This window comes from Oikopleura dioica, chromosome 1 (assembly GCF_907165135.1).
Source record: "Oikopleura dioica chromosome 1, OKI2018_I68_1.0, whole genome shotgun sequence".
NCBI lineage: Eukaryota > Metazoa > Chordata > Appendicularia > Copelata > Oikopleuridae > Oikopleura > Oikopleura dioica.
The window spans coordinates 7,963,165-7,989,169 of NC_137291.1; the positions used below are offsets into that span (position 1 = coordinate 7,963,165).

At 40.0% G+C, this 26,005-nt stretch overlaps 4 protein-coding genes across 4 annotated transcripts; 2 read left to right on the forward strand and 2 right to left on the reverse strand.

The window, feature by feature from the left end:
• Positions 1-1,503: 1,503 nt before the first annotated feature.
• Positions 1,504-5,106, reverse strand: LOC145711913 (uncharacterized). Its single transcript, XM_081789603.1, has 6 exons — positions 4,864-5,106; positions 4,329-4,819; positions 3,942-4,112; positions 2,247-2,684; positions 2,106-2,201; positions 1,504-2,060 (listed from the first exon to the last, which is right to left on the reverse strand). The coding sequence occupies exons 1-6, from the start codon at positions 5,025-5,027 to the stop codon at positions 1,504-1,506; spliced, it is 1,917 nt and encodes a 638-aa protein (XP_081645729.1). The 5' UTR covers positions 5,028-5,106.
• LOC145698775 (uncharacterized) lies at positions 2,901-3,965 on the forward strand. Its single transcript, XM_081776001.1, has 4 exons — positions 2,901-3,040; positions 3,084-3,147; positions 3,190-3,700; positions 3,745-3,965. Exons 1-4 carry the CDS (start codon positions 2,915-2,917, stop codon positions 3,758-3,760), a joined length of 717 nt encoding a protein of 238 aa, XP_081632127.1. The 5' UTR covers positions 2,901-2,914; the 3' UTR covers positions 3,761-3,965.
• Positions 5,107-5,297: 191 nt separating the features above from the next.
• LOC145711914 (uncharacterized) lies at positions 5,298-13,620 on the forward strand. Its single transcript, XM_081789604.1, has 5 exons — positions 5,298-5,469; positions 5,508-5,553; positions 5,904-5,977; positions 11,179-11,273; positions 13,441-13,620. Exons 1-5 carry the CDS (start codon positions 5,379-5,381, stop codon positions 13,618-13,620), a joined length of 486 nt encoding a protein of 161 aa, XP_081645730.1. The 5' UTR covers positions 5,298-5,378.
• A 10,592-nt stretch (positions 13,621-24,212) lies between these two features.
• LOC145711915 (uncharacterized) lies at positions 24,213-25,516 on the reverse strand. The gene is made up of 4 exons (XM_081789605.1): positions 25,182-25,516; positions 24,793-25,142; positions 24,459-24,606; positions 24,213-24,416 (listed from the first exon to the last, which is right to left on the reverse strand). Exons 2-4 carry the CDS (start codon positions 25,107-25,109, stop codon positions 24,213-24,215), a joined length of 669 nt encoding a protein of 222 aa, XP_081645731.1. The 5' UTR covers positions 25,110-25,142; positions 25,182-25,516.
• Positions 25,517-26,005: the final 489 nt, after the last annotated feature.

The following is a 26,005-nucleotide window of genomic DNA, read 5'->3' on the forward strand; positions in this document are numbered from 1 at the left end:
TGAAGACCTCCTCTCGATAGTGTAAACGGGGGAAGGATAAGGAACTAGCTATCCCATCATTAAACCTTTGGAATGCTTTCTATAAAGGTCTGTTTGACTATCGACCTTATGGCATTAAGGGTCACACGATAGTCCGACCAGATTAACACTCTGGTTCAGATAAAAATCTGAGGCTTAGTAGCGAGTCAATCGTAGGAATTCCATAAGATCAGTTAGGCCCTAAAATCCTTCAAGGTTGTAGTAAACCACCCGTTGCACCCTTAATACCTTTAGACCCAAGTAGCCAATGAGCACTGATGATACGATCAACAACTCTTACTTCAACGAAACTTCCGACGACAATTATGATCTTCTCGCCTGCAACTCCTTCTCTCCCGCCCGAACTCATCTCATCTCTTCATCTTAGTCAAGATCAACATCTCCTTCGTCATTGTGAACGATCTCATCGTCAATCATCAACTTACCTTCTGCTTTCTCTTCGACCCCGTCCTCACGTGTGCTTACTCTCTCCTAACCAGAGAGGATCATCATCGTCGCCGACACACTCGCCGCCTCTGATCTCCTCCAAATACTTCTCAAAGAAAACCAATTCTTTACTACTGTATTAACTCCACTTTCTTATTTCAACTTCATGAACTTTTGTGTGTGTGTTCTCATTCTTCTCTGTTAGTGTATTTATAACACTGATCATCATTTCCCTAAGTGGGGGAAGGGTGAAGTGTTCTAGTTTAGCGACAGTCCCTGAACTGTCAATCATAGAACCTATATTAAGCCCTATCAAAGCCCCCTTTCTCGGAGTCAGTTGTGATTCTCGCTGAGTCCCACTTTCACCGTAAGCTGTACACGATTGCTCCTCTCCGTTTTCTATTCTCAATAAACCAGTCAATATCTCCACGAGCTAGCGGCCGTTCGTGTTTGACTCCACGAGATTTAGTCTCAGTTCTCAGAACACCTCATGTTGAAATTTGAACCCTGACGATGGTGATCCTGGGCTTGACAGTTAATTTCGTTAGCTCGTGGAAGGCATTTATGGCCAATAAAGACTCGAGTGGGCTCAAGGGTGACGGCCACGTGGTTCAATCTCATCCACTGCTACTTATCTCTGCCATTTTACCCCCTCCAAGTTCGTACTGTCTTTGAATGTCGGCCTCTTGAGCCCAGAACAAAAGATAGTCGTTGGGTTCCCAAGTCCGCCCGCCCCAGTCAATCGAGTTTCTCCAAGAGATAGCACTTCGAATTGCATGTCTGAAGGGCACTTAAAGGGTTTGAAATTACGTTGAATTGAGTACCTCACAATTTCATCTTGTTCCATAACAAAGATGTCTCTTCGTTCAATGACAGCTGGAATGTACCAAAGTGCGTGGACTTGATTTTCAGAACGAGCTGAGAGTTGATAAAGTTCTTTTAACCCTCCCTCGCGTTCTGTCCAATCATAACAGAAGTAAATGTCGGCGATAAAGGAGCTGAAGTCAAGCTTTTGCCGGCTGAAATCAAGGAAGAGAATCATAAAAAATGCAGTAAAAGAAAATCATTTTCAAGCCAGTCCTGAAGACAATCGTTTCCAGGAAAGGCACCCTGTAAGAACTGTAGTATCTGATCACTTTCACTTGCGAAACCCTTCACTTCTTCCGCCACTACTTGCAAAAATGCAGGTTGCCACTTTCTTTGCGCATCAAAAGGAAGTGATTTTGAGTAGATGACAATGATTCCATGTGGCTTTGACGGGCAAAACGTCTGGAGATAAATTGGGCCACCGAGGTAAAATCGCTGAATAGGAAGATTCAAGCCCTTTTCGCAGATTTGCAGCATTTCATCGGTCAATTCTTCGATTTTCGATTTGAGCTCAGAAAGATGACTCTTTTGCACTTTTTCTGGGAGGATTGTCGGGGTCGCGCATCCTGCTTCTGCTGGAGAGATGTACGGTCGCTGCTGGATGTTCTCTTCTATGTTTCCAGTGGAGAAAAGCTGCATCAGACGCCAAGCGAAATCGGAGGTAAATTTAATTGAAACGGTCTTGACTTGTTGAGTGTTTGGGACGCTCAAAGAAAGCAGCTCATAATCTACAAAACTATTATCTCGAGAAAACTAATGATTTTTGATAATACCTCGCGAAAGAGATCCAAGTTGATATTTCAAAATTTTATTATCGGCTTGAAGTTTTATGACATTTCTTCGCTCTTTATCAGATGTCGGCGATGGAGCTAGAATTGATCTCGCTTACTTTCGTGCCTAGTGTTTTCGTTTACCTGGTGTTTTAAAGACAAGCAGCTGAGTGGTAAACTCGATTCGGACAGCAAATGTGAGCAAGTCGTTTTTTGAGGAGACGAAGGTGAAATCAGAGTCGTTGAAGAAATCTCTTGGGTTGATATTAAACTTGCAGACCTCCGACTCAGACCAGCTCTCGTTGAAATAGCCGGATAGTCGGCCCTTGTCGTTGATGAGATTCATGTTTGGAGCTCTAGCGAGCATTGTTGAAGTAGCCGCACGAATCAGTCTTTCTCTAACGGGCTCATGGGCTTTGTCACGATTGAGAACAACTCTTGAAGGGACGAGATAAACGTTCCAGGCGACATATTTATGATGCATTTCTGGAATCGAATTGGAGTCAACATCAGGCATGTCAAGTTTGAAGCTAAAGAAATCGCCGAGAAGAGTTTTGAGCGTCCATTGAGTTGAAGTCAGATCTTTAGAAAAAGTAAGTATAAAAATAACATCTCCCGATTTCACGCATCAGAATCTTTGAAAAAGCTTAGACAAATTTCTAAACGTGCCCTTCCAAAACTTTCCGCATAACCCCCGCCGCAATCCATTTTCTAAACGGTTCCGATTAGGTGTCGCCGGCCTATAAATATACCCAAGTCGCAGCGAACTTTCATAACTACTGCGTAAAAAGACACAAAAAGAGTATTGTGATATGAAGCTTTTGTCGATTTTTGTTGGAATTTTGAGCTTGGCTGAAGCTCAGAAAAGCAAAGCAAGATCGAATGATGAAAAAATAAGAGTGCAAGCTGCAAGAAATAGAGATAAGATCAATGCTAAGGTACCTCCCAGATTTAATAATAAAGCCTCAAAAACATATTAAGAAAGACAAATTGGAGAAAATCTTTGACTCCCAAGCAGCCTGGTTCAAAGAAAACTTCGGCCCTGGTTTGAAACTAACGTGAAAAATATTCGCTAATCATTTTTCAGGAAGTATGACAACAGACGAATACACTCCTCACGCCAGACGAATCTATCGAAACTGGCTCTCAAAGTACGAAAGAAACAAGGATCGAATGATCGCTCGTCTGGAGAAATGTGGGCTTCAGTCCATCTCCCACAGTAGAAAGAATAAGGGTCGAAATCGTCGACAAGCTACGGAAGAAGAAATTATTGAAGGAAAATTGGTCAAAATCAATCTCAAATATTTAATCCAATTAATTTTCGTTCGCAGCATTTTTAACCAAAGAAAGGCTTCCCAAAATACACCCGCGAGGAAGTTCAAGAATTCCTCAAGAAAAATGGCGTCACTCCCAATGTTCGCCCTCTTGGTCCCCAAGTTCGAGGGCGAGGCAGAAAGAAATCGAGCTTTGAGTCAAGCTTCCGGTCAGCTCAAAATAAATTCGCCGACAACACTGATGACTTCGTCGAGTGGGCTAATCACTACATTTCCCAGTGTCGACCTCACCAACCGGATCTTCAGATGTCTCGATTCGCTCAGGTAAGAAAACAGCCCTCTTTACCCTTTTCTAACAGAAATTTTAGTGGTATGTGGTCTTGAACCAAAAGCTCATTTCAAAGAACAACCATTTGGATGCCTCTCAACGCGGTGGATTTGACATCTACAAGCTCGACGAGGAATAATCGCGATTTTTTATACTCACATCTGTATAGAGTTTTTTTTAAGAAAACAATTATACTTTCTCAACTGTACTCCTCCGTCTCTATTTATAAATAAATACCTTCAAACTCATTCAGCACGAAAATCGGATAGGTATCAGGGTTGCTTAGCGGAATAAACTCTTCAACCATGTAGGAGAGTTGGAGAAACTCAATTTTGAGGTGGATGTCGACTTCGCTGTCAAAGAGTCGTTGACCTGCTCGACCGTCAAATCTGGCTGGTCGATCGGTTTCTGAGATTTCGTTAGCAGGAAAGATGCTTTCGAATTCTTCTGATTGATAGACTTCGTTCAGGTAGATTCTTGAGTTATGTTTACAACAACCATAAGATAGTGTTTATAAATAAACTTTATGAATTTTAGCTTCATTTTATCGATGATAAACTTGTTATACCTCCTCCCATGTCACTTAGGAAAAACCTAGTATTGATAATAAAAAGTCAAGTAAACCATTCCTTGTCCTACATCTTGATAATTGTCTGCCCGTAGCGCACTGAAGCCGTACCAAAATTTTGCCCCTGTTTTCCATATCTTCGCCATTTGGATAGACCACAAGTCTCCAAGCAAATCCGCCAACTGTAAATTGATTGCATTCTATTACCGTAAACGGATTCGTCGGGTCTATCCCAGGTAGCGTCAATTCTTCTTCGTAAAAAATCCGAATGCCTTTGATTTCCAGCTGAATCTCCATCTTGTTGATGTCGTAGATGTATCCTCTGTGTCGTTGGCATACGCGGTCTTTTCTAGCAAACTCTTTCCAGCCCCAGGAGAAGACTTCGTCTTTTTGGCTGAAAGTTCGGCCTTCTGGGGGGCTTTCATTTCGAACAGTGGCTTTTGCATTTTGAGGATTGATGATTGAGAAGGCATATTTGAGCGTTGCGGATACGCCTTTGTCGAGATGAACAACTCTCAGATACAAACTGATATATTCAGCCGAAGATCTAAAAGAATAAACGACAATAGGTGGGGTACAGTAAGACCTTACCTGCTTGTATAAATGTACCAATCAAGTCCGCCAAATCTAAACTGGTTGGATCTCACTTCAATCGAATACAAATCGTCTGGGTTCTCGAGCAAAAAGGTAAAGATGTGGGTCTCTTCGGAATCATGAAGGTTCAAATATCGATGGAGCTGCAAATTCGGAGCCATCGTTATTTGAAAAATGAAGATGGAAGTCGTTGTTTAGGGGCGGCAAGCTCAAGAGCACTTGAAAATTTCCTCATTGTCTTCTTCATTTTGGAAGGTTTTTCACACCTAAGGAAGCTTTTATAATAGGTTTTCATAAAATACCGGTACGGTAAATTATTGAAAAGTTTTCTTCCATGATCTCAGGTAATGAAACTTTTCATCATCAATTTCAAATCTGGCGCGACGAAGAAACTCTCTAGATTCGAGTCGATATAGAAAGGAAGCCATTGGCCGATAATTTTCGAGGCAGGAAACAGTCCGCAGATCTCACAAAAATCGCAGCATCTTGCCACTTTGAAAAAAGGGAGAGAAATGAAACCCGGACGGAAACGAGACTTAGAGGAATGTTCCGAAACACCCTTGTTCTATACGCCCAGTACTTTGGAGACAACCATCCCGACCGGTAAAAGAGGAGATTTTATTAGTGTTATGATTGTTCAGTGATGACTGGAGAATGTGATAGCCGACGACGCAAAAATGGACGAGGAGGAAAGTTTCATTAAAAATGCATTAGTCGGTTCATCGTTAGTTCGCGGAAGTTATATCGTATCGTAATTATTAAATAACGATTTTCTGTGAAAAACAGGAAAAAGTCTTTCATAGAAACTTCTTTTTCAAAATAGATTCATTTCATATTGATGATATTTTTCGAACGCTTCCGTTTATATTTCCTTTTTTCTGATAAGAATCATGATATCTTTTTTTTTGATTTTTATCAGAATGACTTTGATATGGTTAGGTTATTTCTGTGATTATTTCGTCTCGGCGGGGTATTTTACTTTTGAGACCTTACAGAGGGCGATTGAAGATTTTAGAACTATCCTTTGAAACTTTGAAAGTGACTGTAAAATGCAGTAGCTGCTGCATGTTCCTCTGGATTGTCCTCATGATCATGATCGGTTTTCTTATCGGTAAGTCGTTTTGTTCAACAGCGAAAAAACTTTGCTTCCGTAGGGCATCACTTCTACCGTTCAGGTTCAATCATCAACACTGTGACTAGTCCAGACTATGAAGCTGGCGAAGGAAAACCTGCAAATGCTCTATTGAAGATGGACACTCAAGTTATCGATGTAAGAAATGATAATTTTTCCCCATTCAAATGGATAACTAGAAACTTCAGGGATTGGAGAAAGAGGTTGAAATTTCGGAAATCAAGGAAGAGTTTGAATCTCCTGTTGGAAGATCTTTTGAGAAGGCAGGCAACTCTATCCGAGGAGCATGGAATGGAGTAGTAAATGCTTTTGGGAATTTATTTGGATAGAAATGAGTGTTTATTCCTGCCGGCTGTACTTGAATAAATATGAATAGTAAACAAATCGTCTAAAACGACTATATTCTGACTTGTCAAACAGTAAAAATATACATTGACAATGTATTACTGAGTTTATTTAACAGTAGTCTGCAGGCATTTCATAAAGAACCGGAATCCAAGTTCTGACGCTATATCCAATTACTTGCGTATCAATCAATTGATCGCCTTGAAAATCGAGTCGTTGAATAGCGTGAGGACTTTTATCTCCAGAGACGATGAAAATCGAGTCTTTGATCATTATTGCCGATCCATCCGAGTCAGGCTAAATAAAAAAATACTAAGGAATGCTAGATTTTTCACATTACGTAGTTAAGATTGCCTATTTTTTCCCAAACGCCGTCATCAAGAAGCCAAATAGTTGAGTAGTAAACATAATCAACCAAAGGATCATCATGAGCATAATAGTATCCTCCGGCAAGCAAAAGATTCCCGCTTGGAAGGCCTATCAAAAAAGGATACGCTACTTGCCTAAAAAGTTTCAAAATGTGAATATACAATTTACGAAATTATACTTTTCCGGAAAGTCGGTTAAATTGGACCAGCCAGTGCAATCGAGAGTCTCCACTTTATTCACCTCGTCCCCCAGGCACTTCCAACAGTCGTTGGCTTTCCTCTGTAGAAACCGAGTTTTCCACCTCGGTGTGGAAAATTCGTCCTGTAAGTCGAGACTGTCGAACTTGAAGTTGTATCGAAAACTTCGCATCTGACGTGCGGCCATTCGGCATCAAAGCAAATCAACGCTTTTTCGCCAGCTTCTATTGAGAGTGCAGCAGACATGAACGAAATATCATTAATTAATCGTGTGGATATTTCTATCCATTCGCAGCCTACCAATCGAGCAATCTTAATTCATTTATAACTTTTGAGTGAATGTCAAGTTTTCCCACTTTATGTCCATCGGTTTCTCCTCCAAAAATAAAGAGCTCGTTTTGAAGAAGAGCATGAGGCGCGAATCTGAGATAGTCGTCAGTCGGTGCTGTGATGTTTGCAGCTCTCGTTACCGACCCATCTATGGTAATCGAAAATGCCTCCATCAAGCTACCTCCCATATTATTTCCCATAATCAATAGACTAGGCAAAACTGCCCTACGATGAAGATCTTCGTACTGATGAGTGTAATAGAAAGAACTCAATTTTGTGCGCTCGTCATATTTAAAAATACGGACTTTTCTGTTTTTGACAGTTTCAAGGCTGGTTAAGTTGATAACTGAGTGAGTTTTGTTCTTACTTCCGGAATACTTTCTTCAGTTACTTTTGAAATTAAAATTCACTTTTCCGCAATTTATAAAAGGGTTGAAATCTATTTTTTCTAAAAAATATTGAGGGCACCAATTAATAACTTTTCCTCATGAATTTCCAGGGTTGAGTTCTTCGTGTTTAAATGAAACAATAATTTTCCTAAGCTTTTTGTTGTTGACTTCAAAATAAAAAGATCGCCAAATAAAAAATAATCAGAACTCATCCAAATAGAGCCATTTTTATTGATTCCGAAGCAGAAGAGATTTGTCCCGTCAAGAAAGTCGCCTCCGAGAAAGTTGATTTCCTCAAAATTTTGAGTATCATCATGAAATTTCATTTCGAATTGAAAGGTGTCTGTTCCATTAAATTTTATCTCAACGGTCGAAATATGTTTTAACTCTTCCAACTTGAAAAAAATAGAATCAGGAATGATTACTGTGTAGTCGAATTTAGTGCCCGACAGAGGGAATTTCTGCTGGGAAACAGTATTTTTTGCAAAGGCAGGGAAGATGTCGTCGTGAAAGGCAAAAGAAGGATTGCTCGTTACATGCATTTTCATTTTCGACTTTTGTTGGACAAAGTCAAGCTCGATTTTTGCTGTTTAAAGGGTTATATAACAAAGTCTGTTTTTTAAACACCTTTCAATTTTAACCCTCTCCGAAATTGAATTCGATTTCAAAAGTTATATCAAAAACAGTATTTTGAATAAAGACTCTCTCGTTATTAATGATTCCTTGTCCAAAATACTCGCATTCGTCATTGTTCACTCCTTCTTGATCCGTATAATTGGGATCATCTTGAGAAAACAGCTTTGAAAAACAATAAGATTGTTCTTTGTCCTTTATGTCTTCGTAATTAATGAGAGAACCAATCCATTCACGTCCAAGCGTCAAAAATTTTCCTTCTGCTTCCAATAGCACAGAATAAAGCGTGTTCGACAGATCGATATGTCTTTTCATCTGGGGTCGGCAAAAATATTGGAAGTGGTGGTCTTCTCCCTTTTTCTAAGAGAAAATCTAGCAACATCATTGAAATTGTGCTTCTATTCAATCGGTCCACCTACCAGCGCTTGATGGCTTGACGACCCCACCTTGTCACTACAATTAATAGAAGACGTCCCGATTCGATCTTTCTTTGGTTAAATTAAATAAAATAAAAGTATGCTGCAGACTGTATGCAGTATATAAGTCACTTCAAAAAACATTTTCAACCTTTTTCAAAGGAAAAACGTCAACTTTGTCTAGATCCCTTAATTCCGACGGGAAATGAATCTCATTCTTTTTCCAGCCTTTCTCAAGTTCTTCGTCTTTTCGTATTCTGTTCAAAACAAGAGTCGTCGACAATTTAATGTAATGCTCACCCATTCGAACACTCATCAGATAAAATACTGACTTGAAGCTGACTGATGAGACTTTCGCATTGAAGTGGTTGCTGGCGATGTAGCCCTGGGCTTCTTCAAAACGGTTCAAGTTATAATCTGGAGCGTAGTAGAAGCATTTGTCTTCCCTGCCGGTGGGGCGGCTTGAAATGGTCAATTTTTTTCCGTTATTTATATAAATTTTCTTATCATTTTTGACCTTTTCAGATGACAACAACTGGAAACACTTTTGTCTGCTTATCTTCTCCACGAACAACTATTTGGTGAGTTCCAATCGTAGATCGAAAGTGGAAAACGAAGAAACCGCTTCAAATTAAGTAAAGAAAAATAATTCAGTCAAATTTGCCCACATTCTTTTGAGTCCGTTAGCAATGAATTCCGAGTCGGCTCCACTTTCCTTCAATATAAGCATGTTTCCAAGAGCATCGACCAAATAATGCTTTCCATTTATAAAAGTTGCACCAGTTGCCTTTTATGTTTTCACTGAGATTATAATTTTTAGTGGGCACTCTTCAATAGAGATTATTTTTTATTGCGAAACAAGAGAAGGCTAGTCTAGCCTGGCTTAAAAGGCTCTCAGAGAAAACTTTCATAAGAATAAAAAGAATCAGAAACATTTATACGTTTATTATTCCCGTCAAAATCGGAAAATAAAATTGGATATTTTTGACTTTGGACATCCTTTCTGCTTGTCCAGCGAGTTCTTATAATTTTATGATCTTGATCTGAGGTAATGATTGTCCTGAAAAATTTCAAATATGTATTGTCATTCGTTGTAGCGATCAGTTCGTTCGACATCTGCTCTTCTGTTTTGTTTAGATTTTTTTCTGTCGATTTTTTCTGAAGATCGAAAACGGGAATCAGCTTCTGGCGCGATTCGAATTTCTCACACTCGTAAAAAGGGCAAGGACAGCCGCTTGAACAGTATTTCTGAAGAGGGCAGATTTCTCCAGCGGCATCAGAAGATCTTGACAGTTGAAAACACATCGACTCACAGGGCGACATTGATGTATTCCTCCTTGATTCCGAAACGAGCGAATTCGAACAAAGATGGCGGCAGATTTTTTGGTCGTAAAAATGCTTCTTCTGACATCGAAGAACGTTAACTTCGTTTTCTTCTTTAGAAAACATCAATGGTTCTTTTTCTCTTGGAACAATTTGAGTAACAGGTTCAGGGAGGATAAATTTTTGAGTTTCGTAGCAGTTCTTCATGAGATGCCCGCAGTAGTCCATTGTTGCTTCTTGAACGCATTTCTTATAGTTTCGATGGCAAGTCGTAGTCAAAAAAGTTGTTCTGCCGCGTAATTTTTGTAAGGAATAAAAATTTGCTATGCATTTAAAAATATTTTTTTTGTAATAAGAGAAGTACCTATGAGCATAACAGTAATCCAGAAAATAGTACCAAGGGTAAGATAACTGAAAAGCTGACGATTTGTTGCGTTTCCATGTTTCGCAAGGCTCATTTTCGCGGTCACCTTTTTCTTCCATGTTTTTTTCGTCTTTGATTCTCTTATATCAATTTTTTGTGTACGAATGCTTCTAGTGGTCAAAACCTCCAGGGGCAACAGGTAAATCTTCCTTCCTTTTTGTCGAAGAACACCAATGCAGTCACAATCAAGGCACTTTTAAAATCATTTTAATAAGTATTGAGTAACTCAATTTGAGTTGTGATAAGGATCCCTTTCCCATCATTATAATGACTTTTTCGGGTGATACCGTAATGACATATAAAACCTTTATTCTTTTTTGAAAAATCGAATTTGTTGTCCTCTCATCTTTCTCTTCGATAACCATAACGACTGATAACTAAGGATTCCTCAGTGAGGATAAAACATTTCTGTTGGAGAGTGCTATGCTTGGGTTTATGACTAACAGTTTTTTACTAGCATTTTGACAGCTTTTTCTCCGGCGTTGTTCCTTCTTGAATGTCACTTGGATGGGATTCGCCCTTTGCCCAAGAGCCTCACTTGCACAGAATGTATTTTACTTTTAAGACCTTACAGAGCTGGATTGAAGATTTTAGAACTATAATTTGAAGCTCTAAAAGTGACAGTTTAATGCAGTAGCTGCTGCATGTTCCTCTGGATTGTTCTCATGATCATGATCGGGTCTCTTATCGGTAAGTCGTCTTGTTCAACAGCGAAAAAATTTTGCTTTCGTAGGGCATCACTTCTACCGTTCAGGTTCAATCATCAACACTGTGACTAGCCCAGACTATCAAGCAGGCGAAGACGATCCTGCAAATGCTCAATTGAAGATGGATATTCAAGATATCGAGGTAAGAAATTGTGGGATCAGCGAACTGCGTACAATAAAGCAGGACGATTTTCTGCCAACCATGGCTTCAAAAGTGCTCACACTTGTCGCTCTATCTGTCGGCTCAATCCTGGCGGTGAAAGCCGAACTTGACGCATAATTAACCGTTGACATCAGTTTATTCGACGATTTACTGAAAATTTTAAGCCCGTCGGCATCAGGCAGACATTTCACGTCCTTATGGTCGAAAATTATATCTCTTCCTAGCACCATGGGAATCTCGTTTTCAATGATAAGGATTTTGACGTGCGAGAACCAGTGGCCACCAATTTCGAGATGAGAGTTGAGGAGGCCAACCAGCCGTCCGGCTCCGATTCCAGCGACTTTGCCATCGTATGGCTCTATAATATTAACTAGCTGCGGTGGAACATCCCGTTTTGATATCATTGTTATTGAGCTGCCAGTGTCCACGAGCGCATTGAAAGAGAAGGCTTTACCGGCCGGCGCGCTTATTTTTAAATTTACACGGGGTTGAATTGCCCCGGTGTATGCTTGATTTGTGTTTTCGTTGGTGATAACTGGGTCTGACGCGTAGCACGTGGCATCAGCCCTTATCAAAAAATCCGTTGGTCGGTTTGAGATGAACATTGTCTCCTTACTCGCCTCGTCCACGGAAATCTCCTTGTCGGTTTCATCCGACTGGTGCTCGTCCTCTTCGTTAGTTACTTGTTTCTTGAAGCCGCGCTTTTTATTCAAGCGGTTTCCACTTGAATTAGCTGAGCCTCCGCCCGAGCTACCATACTTCTTGTTGTCCGCGTTGAATGCGCTTTTTCGGTCATTTTTCTGGCCGTCGTTTTGGTTCTTTTTTTGATACCGGCCACCTCTCATACTTCGCCCGTAATAAGTTGAGATTTCACCTCCACCTCTCTGGCTCTGGTAGTACTCGGCTTGTTCTGCGAGGTTCCCGGTATTAGATATCTTCTTCCATACTGGGGCCATCGAATTGTATAAATCATTGTGATGTACCTGTATGATAGTTGCCATGATCGACGCTCCAAGGTGGTCCATTAGGCGGTCCACTGTTAGCGGCTCGACAATCTCGATCCCGATAGCAGGCTCGTTTCCAGCTTCCTGCTTCAATGCCTGTTTCTTAAGGCTTTTTTCGATTGTCGCCTTCGCCGCTTCAAGATTGAGGTTTATCTGCGTCGCAAGCTTCTTGAAACCTTTACGTTTGTCGTAAGGCGTATTGAGTGCCCTCTGTAGACTTTGTATCGCCGTGATTCCATCACTGAAATTCGCGAATATTTCCTTCTTGAGCTCTTCCCAAGACTTGTGACCGTTTCCCATTCGATGAGTTACATGTACGGAGCATCGCGATTTGACGTCGACGATGAATTCTCTTTCGAGTTTCATGTTGGGTTTCACGCTCAAGTCGAATACCTTCTGGCAGCGCGCGATAAATGTATTAGTGCTCTCAAAGGAGCCACCTTCAAAAATAGGGACGTCGCCCAGCTGCGTCCTGATAGAGCTTAAATCGCTCTGGTCCTTCCTGGAGAAGTCTCCGCCGTCGAGGTCTTTTGCCGAAGCAATTAGCTTTCCTCGCAGCGATTTGATTTTCTTTTCGATGTCGTCTTTTTTCGTTGCATCAGACTTCACTTCCTCGCAATCGAGAAGTTTTTCGTAGATTTCTATCTCTTTGGCGAGTTCTTGAGCTCTTTCCATGACAGCGGTGCGAAACAGGAATTGATTTTAGTCCTTGCAATGACAACGGATTCTCGTACCTTTTCTTTGCACCCTTTAATAATTTCTCTGAAAGGGTGACCCTCGCGGGATTTTTTTACGTGGTTTTCAGGATGACGAATCTCTCGGTCAATCGGATCAACGACGTGGATTCGTATTGGAAACGAACTGGTACCAATTTGTGGGATCAGCGAACTGCGTACAATAAATAACACTAGTTACTTTAAGCTGGGACTTTATTGTTAAGTCGGTAAGTTGAGAATGCCGGCTCTCTTACTCGAGGAGCTGACGTTTAGCGGCAGGTGTGAGAGAAGAAAGATAGATTTCCAAATATGGAAATGGTAAAGGCATGGAAGTTACATGATAAAGTGGTGATCGAATAAGTACAGTCTGTCGAGTCCCACAAAATGATCATTTTTCTTTTTCACTCGAATAACAAAAAACTTCAGGGATTGGAGAACGAGGCTGAAATCTCGGAAATCAAGGAAGAGTTCGAATCTACTGTTGGAAGATCTTTTGACAAGGCAGGCAACCCTATTCGAGGAGCATTGAATGAAGCAGTTGGTGTCTTAAAAATCTATTCGGCTAGAAATGAATGTTCCTGTTATTTGAGTTCGAATAAAAATTAATAGAAAACAAATCGTCTAAAGCGCCCATTTTTTATTCAACACTGCTCAGAATACATGCAATAACAAATTTCCAATAAGACAATTTATAAAATTATTGTTGAACAGAAATCTGCGGTAACTTCATAAAGAACTGGAATCCAATTTTTGACATAATTGGCATAGCTTCCTATCACTTCTACACTAAGTAGCCGATCCCCTTCGAAATCGAGTCGTTCAATTTCGTTTGGACTATTTTCTCCTGAGACGATAAAAATTGAGTTTTTAATCATTATTGCCGATCCATCCGAGTCAGGCTTAATCAAAAGAATGTTTTCACAAATTGTTTCATATGTACCTTATTAAGATTGCCGATTTTTTTCCAAACATTGTCAGCTAGAAGCCAAATCATTGAGTAAAAAGGATCCCGGTCATGGCGGCTCAACCCTCCAGCCAGAATTAGATTGCCGCTTGGAAGGCCCATCAAAACGGGATAAGCTATTTGACTTAAAAGTTTTGATAACTAAATGATGGTAAATTGAAATACTTGAACGGAAAATTTGCTAAATTAGACCAGCCATATAAATGGAGAGTCTCCACTTTATTCAGTCCGTCTCCGTCGGAACTTCCAACAGTTGTTGGATTACCCCTGTAGAAAGCGAGTTTACCACCAGTATGAGAAAAGTTCGATTTATAAGTTGATGTTGAAGTTGAAGTTGTCGTATTAAAAACTTCACATTTTACGTGCGGAAAGGCGCCGTCAAAGCATATCAACGCACTCTCGCCAGCATCAACTGTGAGCGCAGCAGACATAAACGAAAAGTGGTGGATCAAGCGTGTCGATAAATATTTCCATTCGCAGCCAACCAATTTGGATATCTTGATTCAGTTATTTTAAGGATTGCTCATTTTCTTACTTTATATCCATCTATTTCTCCGCCAAAAGTATAAAGCTCATTTTGTAAAAGAGCATGAGGGGCGAAGGATACAAAGTTGTCTCTCGGTGCATGGATTCTTGAAGCTGTTTTTGCCGACCCATCTATAGTAATCGTAAATGCCTCCTTCAAGTTTCTTCCCATAACCAGTATTGCCGTCTTTTTATTTTGACTCATAAGCTGCCCTATGTGCTGACCATAAGTGCCATAATGAGAAGTATAATGAAAAGAGCTCACTATCGTGCGGTCGTCAAATTTAAAGATACGGACTTTTCTGTTTTTGACAGCTTCTAGGCCGGTAAGCTTGATAACTGAGTTAATCGTATGTTGTGTTCCGGAATACTTTGATCAGTTTTTGGCAAAAGATGACTTTATTAAAATTTGAGTGCCTAAACCAATTTATAACTTTTCCTCAATAATTTCAAGGGATGAGTCAGACGAACGAAAGTGAAACAACAAATTTCTTAAACTCTCAGCATGTGACTTCAAAAAAATATGATCAAAATAATCAGAATCCATCCATAACGATCCATTAAGATTAATTCCAAAGCAGAAGAGGTCTTTCCCATCAACAAATTTAGCTGTAAGAAACTCAATTTCTTTGAATGAACTGGTATGAATATCTTTGAGAAATTTCATCTCGAATTGAAAACTGTCAGTTCCATTCAATTTCAACTCGACAGTCGAAATATGTCTCAATTCTTCTAACTTGAAAAAAAACAGAATCAGGAATGATCGCTTTGTAGTTAAAGTAAGTGCCCGTCCGAGGAAAAGGCTGCTGGGAAACAGCATTCTTCACAAAAGCAGGAAAGACGTCGTCATGAAAGGCAAAAAATGGATTGCTCGTCACGTGCATTTTCATCATCGATCTTTGTTGGACAAATTCAAGCTCGATTTGTGCTGTCAGAGGGTTTCATGGAACCTGTTTTTAAGTCCATTATATTTTCAACCCTCTCCAAAATTGAATTTGATTTCAAAAGTTATGTCAAAAACAGTATTTTGAACAAAGACTCTCTCGTTATTAATGATTCCTTGCCCAAAATACTCGCATTCGTCATTGTTAATTCCTTTTTGATCTGTATAGTTGGGATCATCTTGAGAAAACAAAGTTGAAAAGCAATAAGATTGTTCAACATCTGTTATATGCTCATATGTTATCAGAGAGCCAATCCACTCACGTCCTATTGTCAAGAATTTTCCTTCTGCCTCCAAGAGCACAGAATAAAGTGTGTTTGACAAATTTATACTTCTTGTCCCCGGGGTCAGAAAAATTGTGGAAATGGTGGTTGGGAATGTATTGATTGGTTGGTAAATAACCTCGGTTGGTCGGTAGCCAAAACGCTTCCCCTAAAAAGTACAGCGCCACCATTGAAAATAGAATCCGCATGGGATTATTTCTATCGATATAATATGGACCATATTATATGGTTCATATTGGATCCTTGACTACACGGACATCAGGTAGTCACTACATGGTAGTCACTGCCCCCTACCATCATCATTGATGATTCATCAAAACACTCAATCAACCAGCTTTTGGTGGATTGCCGACCCCAGCTTGTCACTACAATTAAAAGGAGCCGTTCGGAATCGATCTTTTTTGGTTGAAAAGATTGCTTACAAATTTTGTTATACAAAAGGAAAATAACATACCCCACCCCCAAGTTTTCGCGCATTCCTCGGTACATTTTCCGTAATTTACTGTTCCTCGTTTGTTCAAAACCCCCCAAATTTACGCGGCTTAAGGATATAGCCGTTCTCAAGGCACTTTCGTAGCGCCAAAAGGGGACGATAAAATTTTTTCATTTCAAAAAGAACCCTACCTAAAATTGCCTAAGAAACCCGATTCTAGTGTTATTTTTAATTTTTTAATGGAAAATTTTTCTTTAGAGCAATTTTAAATCTTACGATCACTTTTTCTCGAGAATTTTCCATTAAATCGGTCGAGTTTTTTTGATAAATTAAAAATTTGGACCTTTCTCTACATTCCTAGGGTCTTAAGTTTTAGTAGATTCCAAATATTTATGATTCTAGAGCCATTTTTATGAGGCTTACTTGAGTAAGCCGAAGCGTCAGACAGCGCTCTGGTTTGCTGCGCTGAGCGCCCTCCTCCATCGCGCGGTGAGGCGCGCATGTGAAAGAGCGCGCTAATTGGTCGAGCGCCCTGAACGCAGCATTTAGGAAAAAGAAAAGCAAAAAAGAAGAAGACGCTAGAATCAAAATTTAATCGGGATTTGAAATTTTGAGGCCCTAGGAAGATAGATTAGCAGTTATTTATAATAAAACACGGTTTAGTTTTAGCGATTTAATTGAAAAATTTCGAGAAAAAGTGATCGTAAGATTTCAAATCGCTCCAGAGAGAAATTTTATTTGAAAAAAATTTTAAAAAACATCAGAATCGAATTCTAGACATAATTTTAGGTAGGAACTGTCTTGAAATGAAAAACTTTTATCGTCCCATTTCGGCGCTACGAAAGTGCCTTGAGAACGGCTATATCCTTAACTTCTCAATACACGGGCGCGCGACTAAGCGCTCAAAACACGGGGTCCAATTATTGGACCACAATGCATTATCCAGCCCCGCGCGGCGCGCCAAATTCAGAGTGTGAAAAACAGCGCTCAGGACTTTTGGCTCTAATTGACGTTTCCGTCGGGTAAAAAAGCTCGTAAATGTATTGCTAGAAAGCTTGAACCCTCTTCTATAAAAATAAACAATTGTAAATCGAAAAATCCGTTCCGATTTTTCACCAGAGAGCGAAAGAGAAATCTGGCGCAAAACGCCACCACATTTGAGTTTTCATTCGAAACTTCACAGAGTGGTTCGTTTTTGTCCTGTCAGCTCACATTTCAAAATTCAGGTCAAACAGATAACTACAACGGGAATAACAGGGGGTCAAAGTCGCCGTGGTCCAATGATTGGACCACGTGCATTGAGAAGTTAACTTCTCAATACACGGGCGCGCAACTAAGCGCTCAAAACACGGGGTCGGGTGAGGGGACCACAATGCATTATTCACCCCCGCGCGGCGCGCAAAATTCGGAGTGTGATAAAGAGCGCTTAAGATTTTAAGCTCTAACTTTACTTTCCGGCAAGCAAATAATTAACAAAATATATCGCTGGAAAGCTTGAACACTCACCTATCAAGATTAACAATTACTTTTGAAAAAAAATTTTTGGATTTTCAGCTGTAGAATAAAAGATAAATGCGGTGCAAAACGCCACCACTTTTGAGAAAACATCCAAAATTTGACAAAGTGGTTCGTTTTAGTCATCTCAGCTCACATTACAAAAATCAAGTCGAATGGATTATCACAAGAGAAATTACGGCGGCTCAAAGTCACCGTGGTCGGTTGAACCGACCACGTGTATTGAGAAGTTAACTTTCCCGCGCGCCTCAAAATTTCTTCTCCTAACTTTTCTGCGTGCGCCCTAATTTACGCTCGCGGCGCTGATTGGCTTCGTCGGTTAACTTTCTGAGTGCGCAAAAGTCTTGTTTCGCTCGCTCCGGGCAAAGAAAGGATGATCTTTTATAAAAAGCCAGATTCCCTTATAGGGCAGCCCTATCTCATGTTATCTTTGATAAAATTATTGTTTATTGTTACAGTGAAGTTAATAAATATTTGATAGAACGTTATGCTAGTGCGACAGATGAAAACGACTTCTGTGGAGCAACATCCTGACCTCAATATTTTAAGTTACTCGAATAGTACGATTTTTATGTGTCCAAGGCTTGGACTCCAAGCCACGAAAAATTTCCAATTCTAGCGCCTCAAGTACATGAAAAAGACTGAAATCCCTTGGTTTAATTTGGCGCTATAATTGCATAACGCGCCCATTAATAGAGACGCGCATTTCAGCGGGTCGCGAGTAAATTTGGGCGCAGGCGGAAAAGTTAGGAGAAGAAATTTGGAAACGCGGGGAAACGCGAGGAAGCGTAAATTTCGGGGATTTTGGAAAAATTAGGAAACGTAAACTTGGGCGAAATACCACGAATTGCGCGGAAATTTAGGGGGGGGTATGTTACATATTTTCAACCTTTTTCAAAGGAATAACGTCAACTTTGTCCAAATCCCTTAGTTCGACTGGAAAACGAATCTCGTTCTTTCTCCAACCTTTTTCAAGTTGTTCGTCTTTTCGAATTCTGTTCAAAATGCGAGTCGTCGACAATTTGATGAAGTGCTCCCCCATTCGAACACTCATTAGATAAAATACTGACTTGAAGCTAACTGATGACACTTTCGCGTTGAAATGGTTGCTGGCGATGTAGCCCTGGGCTTCTTCGAACCTATTCAAATTGTAATCTGGAGCAGAGTTCGAAATTCCCGCGAACTTTTGCGGGCAGTGTTTGAAAACCCGCCACATTTTTCGCGGGCGCGGGCGGGCGCGGGGGCCGATTTCCAAATTTTGAGCGGGCGCGGGCGGGTGCGGGGGCCGAATCAACAATTTTGCGCGGGTGCGGGCGGGCGTGGGGGCCGATTCAAAAATTTCATGCGGGTGCGGGCGGGCGCGGGCGGGGGCCCCGCCAATAATCGCGCCCGCGGGCGCCCAGGGGCCGGGAGCGCCCGTTACCCTCGCGCCCACAGGCCCCGCGGGTTCAAGGTAAAATCAGCAAATTGAAAAAGTATAATTTTCAAAAACCATAAAAAAGCCGAAAAAAGGATAACTTAAATTTTTAAAACAATTGGTGAGGGTGGGGTTGGGGACAAAGCTGAGATTGATCAACTCAGAGTTCCAAGCCTTTGTCAAGCCCCTTAAATTCAAAAATCAAGGAACAGGGCTGAGACGGTAGCGCGGGAGAGGGCGGCGCGGGAACAAGGCCTGAAATTTGCGCAGGAGCGGGGGGCGCAGGAAGGATTTCCCCTCCCTTTTGCTCCCGCGGGAGCCCACGGGAAAGAAAAGTCAACGTGAGGGCTGGTTTAAAAAGGTCTTCACTAAGGAAGAAGCCTGAGTCAGGCCCCTTAGATAATTCGACAATTGAGAAATAAAATTGAAACAAATAAATAAAAACCATCACAAAGCTAAGAACATGAACAGGGTGGCGGGCGCCCAGGTTCACAATCGGTTGGTTCACAATTTTGTGAACCCGGTTCACAATTTTGTGAACCTGGTTCACAATTTCGGTCAAAAAGTGACTCAAATCGACTGAAGGCGCGGTTGTAGAGAAAGTTTATAACGTCTAAAATGAGTTTCTCTATAAAATCAGGCGCGGAGCGCATAAAGTTCCCTGATTTCATCCTTTTAAAAATTTTGTGAACCGGGTTCACACAGATTGTGAACCGGGTTCACAAAATTGTGAACCGGGTTCACAATTGTGAACCTGGGCGCCCTACACCCCATGAACAATATAAACTTTCACATTGAATGGTGGTGGGTGGGGTTGGGGACGAAACTGAGATTGATCAACTCAGACTTCCCCGGCCTTTGTCAAGCCCCTTAAATTAAAAAACCAAGGAACGGGGCTGAGACGGCCCGAAGCTTAAATTTAAAAAGCTTCTTTCCCGCTGCTCCCGCAGCCCCGCGGGAGCATTTTTGAGTTTTCGCGGCGTGGGGAGGGGCGGGAAGAAGGCATGAAAATCTACGGCGGGAGCGGGGGAGGGGGAAAGATCACGAGAAAATCTCGAGGGAGCGGTCGGGAGCCTCCCCCTGGGGGAAAAATATCCAAATATCTTGGGGGAGCGGGGGCTCGCGGGAGCTTGCGGCGCGGGAAATTTCGAACTCTGATCTGGAGCGTAGTAAAAGCATTTATCTTCTCTGCCAGTAGGACGGCTTGAAACGGTCATTTTTTTTTTATTTTTCAAAGTTATTTTTATATTTTTGACCTTTTTCAGACGACAACAACTGGAAACACCTTTGCACTTTCATCTTCTCCACGAACAATAATTTGGTGAGTTCCGATCGTAGATCCAAAGTGGAAAACGAAGAAACCGCTTCAAGTTAAGTAAATGAAGAAAAATAAAAAAAAACTACGCACATTCTTTTGAGTCCGTTCGGGATGATAAACGGGGCAGTTCCACTCTCTGAGATTCTGAGCATGATTCCGAGAGCGTCGACCAAATAATGCTGGCCATTTAAAAAGGTTGCACCAATTGACTTTAATGTTTTCTCTGATTTGATGTTTTCCCTCATCGATAAAGCGGATTTTTGGTCAAGGATTCCTCTTTGCGTTCGGTAACTTATTTACTTGGGCAAAAATCAACCTCCCAAAAAGCTGCTAGAAGCTACAAACTTAGTAGTACAGAGGCTTTCATAGAAAACGTTCATAAGTAAATAAAGAATCAGAAACATCTGTGTGTTTGTTATTGCCAGAAAAATCGGAAAATAAAATCGAATACTTTTTGGTTTTGATATCGTCTCTATTCGGCAAACGTTTCTCTATAAGATCTTGATCTGATTTGATGATTAGCCTCAAAAGATTCTGATATCGATTGTCATTCAATGTAGTGGTCAGTTCGTTCGCTATCTGCTCTTCTGTTTTCTGTAGATTTTTTTCTGTAGAGTTTTTCTGTAGATCGAAAACGGGAATCATTCTCTGGCGCGATTCGAATTTCTCACACTCATAAAAAGGGCAGGGACAGCCATTTGAACAGTATTTCTGGAGAGGACAGACTTCTCCAGCGTCGTCTGAAGATCTTGACAGTTGGAAACACATCGATTCACAGGACGAGATAGGATTATTCCTTGTTGATTCCGAAACGAGCGAATTCGAACAAAGATGGCGGCAGATTTTTTGGTCGTAAAACTGTTTCTTCTGACAACGGAGTTGGTTAACTTCGTTTTCTTCTCCAGTGAAAATCAGGGGCTCTTTTTCTCTGGGCTCAATTCGAGTAACAGGTTCAGGAAGGATAAATTTTTGAGTTTGATAGCATTCCTTCATCAGATGCCCGCAGTAGTCCATTGTCGCTTCTTGAACGCATTTCTTGTAGTTTCGATGGCAAGTCGTAGTCAAAAAAGTTGTTCTGCCTCGTGATTTTTCCAAGGAATGAAAATTTGCTAGATATTAAAAATTTTTATAAAAATATGAAAACTACCTATGAGCATCACAGTAATCCAGAAAATAGAGCCAAGCGTAAGATAACTGTAAAGCTGAGGATCTGTACCGTTTCCATGCTTCGCCAAGCTCATCTTCGCGGTCACCTTTTTCTTCCATGTCTTTTTCTTCTTTGATTTTACCAAATCATATTCCTGGGTGCGAATGCTTCGAGTGGTCAAAACATAATCGGGCAACAAATATACTTTTCTTCTCTTTCGTCTCAGATAACCAATGCAGTCACAATCGAGGCACTTTTAAAATCAAGTTTTATTCACTGTTCGATTATATCAAGGATTTAGATTAGATTACCCGTATTCTTTTTGAAAAATCAAATTTCTTTTCTTCTCATTTTTCTCGGCGAAAACCATTGCGAATGATATCTTAGAGTGAAATAGTCACTTTGTTGGAGAGAGTACCGCTTTCGTTTTTCATGAGTAGTATTCTTTTTCTGACATTTCGACAGCTGAGTCGCCGTTTTCTTTCCTTCTTGAATGTCACGAACTTGAAAATATTCTATGTTGAGAACGAGGTAGTAGTTCCTGAAATCAAGGAAGATTCTGACTCCAGCTGAACGACCTTAATACAAGGCTCTATCACTGATGGACTATCAGAAAGCAAAAGCGATGGTAATTTGTGCTTTTAGAAATGAATGTTTCCTCGTTGCGACTTGTATTTGAATAAATATGGATCGTAAACAAATCGTCTAAAACCTCAGAAAAAACAAAAAGTGCATCTTAGGCGAACTAAAATTCCCAAATTCAATTTCCTTGCAAACCAAATCCTAAATCATTCGTAATCCACAATTTGCTCGTGTTTGTATAAATTGATCCCTTCTTTTAGGGTGGCCACGCCCGCATCTGACGCGAACCGAGTGGCAATAAATATGGATCAAAAAGCTCCAAATTGAGAATTTAAATTGGATTTAGATCGAGTCCTGGCCTTGTAGAATTGACCCTTGGGTAGGGATAGCAGCGGATAATCTCCAAATATTGCGGCGATTTCTCAACAACAAGACAAGTTAGTTTTGAAAATCACGCCGCGCCGTGTGATCCCTGCAAATAAAGTCGCCATTTACAGTAAATAGCGGCTCTTGCTGCAAAAAAGCGCTAGAAGTTTGAAATTGTAACGGTTGAGCCTGAATTGCATGTTCACAAAAAGTCGAAAAGTGTAGAGTGACTAGAGGACGGTGAGGCGGATCCGGTTAATTCGCGGATTTGGTGACGCAGGCATGAAAATTCGTAAATGGCAAAGTACCAAAGTCGGGACAGGCGGTGTGACGAAGCCTGCTAAGTATCCACAAAGGTCTTCCGGTTGCCTTTATATTTTTAATTGATGAATTATCTGCCGAATAGAAAATGAAGTAGCTTGATAGAACACCAGTACTTCATTAATCTATCGGAAACAAATCATCGACGATTGTTTTAGATCTCAAAAACATTCTCTCATCTCTAGTTACTTATATTGATTTATCATTTTAAATATTTTATAATTTTATAATTTTAAATACATTCTTCTTGTCGAAATTGCCCATGCTTTGAGGGCTGCCCGAATTTTGCTTCATTTTATTTATCTCCATTATTTATTTGTAAAATCGTTTTTCAGTGACAGACGAGCATTCAGGCTCACGACTTTTGAAAGTTCCTCATTTTATTTGTACAATTTTTGCCCTTGCTTTGGTGATTGCCCTCTTGACTTCATTTAAAAATATTTAATATTATCTCATTAAATGAAAATTTTTCATTTTTCTCAACTGAAGTTTCTTCCTCCAAACAGGTATCCGCCAGTCCGACCTAATATTTGCGCTGTCTCGAAGACGATACCGCTTCTTTAAAACGTCCATTTATGCGACAGTACTGAAAATGGCACGAATGGCACGAATGGCACGAAAACATGTCTTTTCATCGTGCCATTTTCAGTTAAATTCTAGAAACTCTTTTGTTATTGTTTTTCCATCCTTGAGTTTCCGGAGCGGGCGTTTATTACTTGAAGATTCAATGAGAAATTGATCATTTATGCTTAAATCACTACTATTTCGATTTTTTATCATTTACAGTGGCAAAATTGAGGATTTTCAATCAAAAAAGTATTGACCCATTTATGCTCCATTAATTCTATTTTTTGATCTTTTATAACTTCTATCTTTGGTAAATTTTGACCTAGACAGGGTATAAATATAACGTGGTTTCCAGCTTTGATATGATACGCGTATATTTGCGTCTTTTGACAAATTTTGCGGGGAATGAAGTGGATTAAGAATTGAACTAAGACTTTAGACTTGACTGATGATATTTATGTTCAAGGCTACTTTGTTATTTGTCAAAAATAGAGCGCTATTTTCACAGAATTTGATCATTTTTTCTGATAGTCAGTAAATTGGGGGCGTAAATTATATATTTTGTAAAAACAATAGATATATTATAATATATATATTTATAAATATATAAATCAAGGAAGAGTTTGAATCTCCTGTTCGAAGATCTTTTGAGAAGGCAGGCAACTCTATCCGAGGAGCATGGAATGGAGTAGTAAGTGCTTTTGGGAATTTATTCGGATAGAAATGACTGTTTTTCCCTGCCATTTTAATTTGAATAAAAATGGACAGAAAACAATTCGTTTTAGGTTTGCTGAAGCATACACAAAATGAAAACATTTATTCAAAAGCGCAGTAATCTACAGGAACTTCATAAAGAACTGGAATCCAATTACTGAAACCATCGGAATATTCTCCAATGGCTTGTGCATCAATTAAAACATCCCCTACGAAATCGAGTCGTTCAATTGGATTAGGACTTATTGCTCCAGACACAATAAAAATTGAGTTTTTGATCATTATTGCAGATGCATCCGAGTCAGCCTTTATCAAAAAAGTTTTCTTATAAAGTTAATTTTTTATTACGTGTTTAAGTTCGCCGATTTCTGTCCAAACCAAGTCCGCGAAAAGCCAAATTTTTGAGGTAAATACCTCATTTCGGGCAGCAGAGTATCCTCCGGCCAGCAAAAGATTGCCGCTTGGAAGGCCCACCAAAACATGATAACCGATAAGACTGAAATGGTTTAAAATTTTTATAAAGAATACTTTGAACAATTGATAGTGATGCATCCATTCAAGAGTTCAAAGTTTTCATATATTTTTTTTACTTAGAAGAAATATAAGAAGGGAGTCAAAATAATTTTTTTGGAGAAAAATCATCTCGATAATTATCATTCATGATGAATACCCCCTTAATTACTTGTGTGGAAAATCCGTCGTTTTGCGCCAGCCAGTGAGATCGAGAATCTCTGCTTTATTAAGTAGCTTTCGATGCTCCTCGGTCTGGGACTCGGAACATCCAACAGTTATTGCTTTTCCTCTGTAGAGACCGAGTTTTCCACCACGATGTGGAAAGATCGTTTTGTAAGTTAATGTTGAATTTGTAAGTTCAGAATCAAAAATCTCGCATCTCTGGTGTGGGTAGGGGACATCAAAGCAAATTAATGCTTTTATGCCGTCTTCTATTGGGAGCGCGGCAGACATAAAATTTATCGCGTTGTTCAATCGTTTCGACATTTCCTTCCATTCGCAGCCTACCAATTTAGCAATCTAAATCCAAAAATTTTAAGGACAGTCGAGCTTTCTCACTTTGTATTTATCCGACTCTCCGCCAAAAATGAAGAGTTCATTTTTTTAGAAGAGCATGAGGAGCGCAATAGATATAGTTGTCTTCTGGTGCCGCAATTGTTACTGATTTACTCAGCGATGCATGTCCAATACCATCTACAGTAATCGTAAATGCATCTATCAAACTCTTCCCCATAACCAATAGCGCTGTGCTGGGTTTCTTCTGAGGGGTATAAGATGTGTAATAAAAAGAATGCACTATCGTGCGGTCGTCAAATTTAAAAAGACGGATTTTTCTGTTCTTGACAGTGTCGAGGCCCTTTGTCTTGATTACTGAGTTAGTTTCGTGTTGTTTTTCGGAAAGCTTTCATCAGTTCATTCATTTTTTCGGCGGGAGTTAATAAATTTTTTGTTTTACAATATTCGCAAAATCGATGGACTTTTCCTCAAGGATTTCAAAAAAGGATACAATCGAGTCAACCGCCTTTAGATGGAACGTCAATTGTCTTAAGTTTTTACCATTTGTCTTTAAAATAAATTGTCCATCAAAATATTCTGAACTCATCCAAACTGAGCCATTTTTATAAATTCCAAAGCAAAAGAGATTTGTCCCACCAAAAAAATTTCCTCCAAGAAACTTCATCTCATTAAATTCATTATATAAATAGTCCTCCTGGAATTTTATCTCGAATTGAAGTCTATCAAATCCATCCAATTTCAGCTCGAACGTCGAAATATGTTTGAGCTCTGCTAGCGAGAAGAATATAGAATCAGGAATAATTACTTTGTAAGCATCGAAAAGAGTGCCGGGGTGAGGAAATCGCGGTTGAGAAACAGCATTCTTT

Coding starts and splice junctions, on each gene's coding strand:
- LOC145711915 (XM_081789605.1), bottom strand. CDS start 25,109: ATGTCGAAACGATTGAACAACGCGATAAATTTTATGTCTGCCGCGCTC. Junction 24,607..24,792: donor ACGACGGATTTTCCACACAA/GTAATTAAGGGG, acceptor AAACCATTTCAG/TCTTATCGGTTATCATGTTT. Junction 24,417..24,458: donor AAATCGGCGAACTTAAACAC/GTAATAAAAAAT, acceptor TTTTTGATAAAG/GCTGACTCGGATGCATCTGC.
- LOC145711914 (XM_081789604.1), top strand. CDS start 5,379: ATGAAACCCGGACGGAAACGAGACTTAGAGGAATGTTCCGAAACACCC. Junction 5,978..11,178: donor CATGATCGGTTTTCTTATCG/GTAAGTCGTTTT, acceptor TCTACCGTTCAG/GTTCAATCATCAACACTGTG. Junction 11,274..13,440: donor TGGATATTCAAGATATCGAG/GTAAGAAATTGT, acceptor AAAAAACTTCAG/GGATTGGAGAACGAGGCTGA.
- LOC145711913 (XM_081789603.1), bottom strand. CDS start 5,027: ATGGCTCCGAATTTGCAGCTCCATCGATATTTGAACCTTCATGATTCC. Junction 2,202..2,246: donor GCTTGTCTTTAAAACACCAG/GTAAACGAAAAC, acceptor GATCAATTCTAG/CTCCATCGCCGACATCTGAT. Junction 2,061..2,105: donor ACTTGGATCTCTTTCGCGAG/GTATTATCAAAA, acceptor ATAGTTTTGTAG/ATTATGAGCTGCTTTCTTTG.
- LOC145698775 (XM_081776001.1), top strand. CDS start 2,915: ATGAAGCTTTTGTCGATTTTTGTTGGAATTTTGAGCTTGGCTGAAGCT. Junction 3,041..3,083: donor GAGATAAGATCAATGCTAAG/GTACCTCCCAGA, acceptor AAACATATTAAG/AAAGACAAATTGGAGAAAAT. Junction 3,148..3,189: donor CAAAGAAAACTTCGGCCCTG/GTTTGAAACTAA, acceptor ATCATTTTTCAG/GAAGTATGACAACAGACGAA.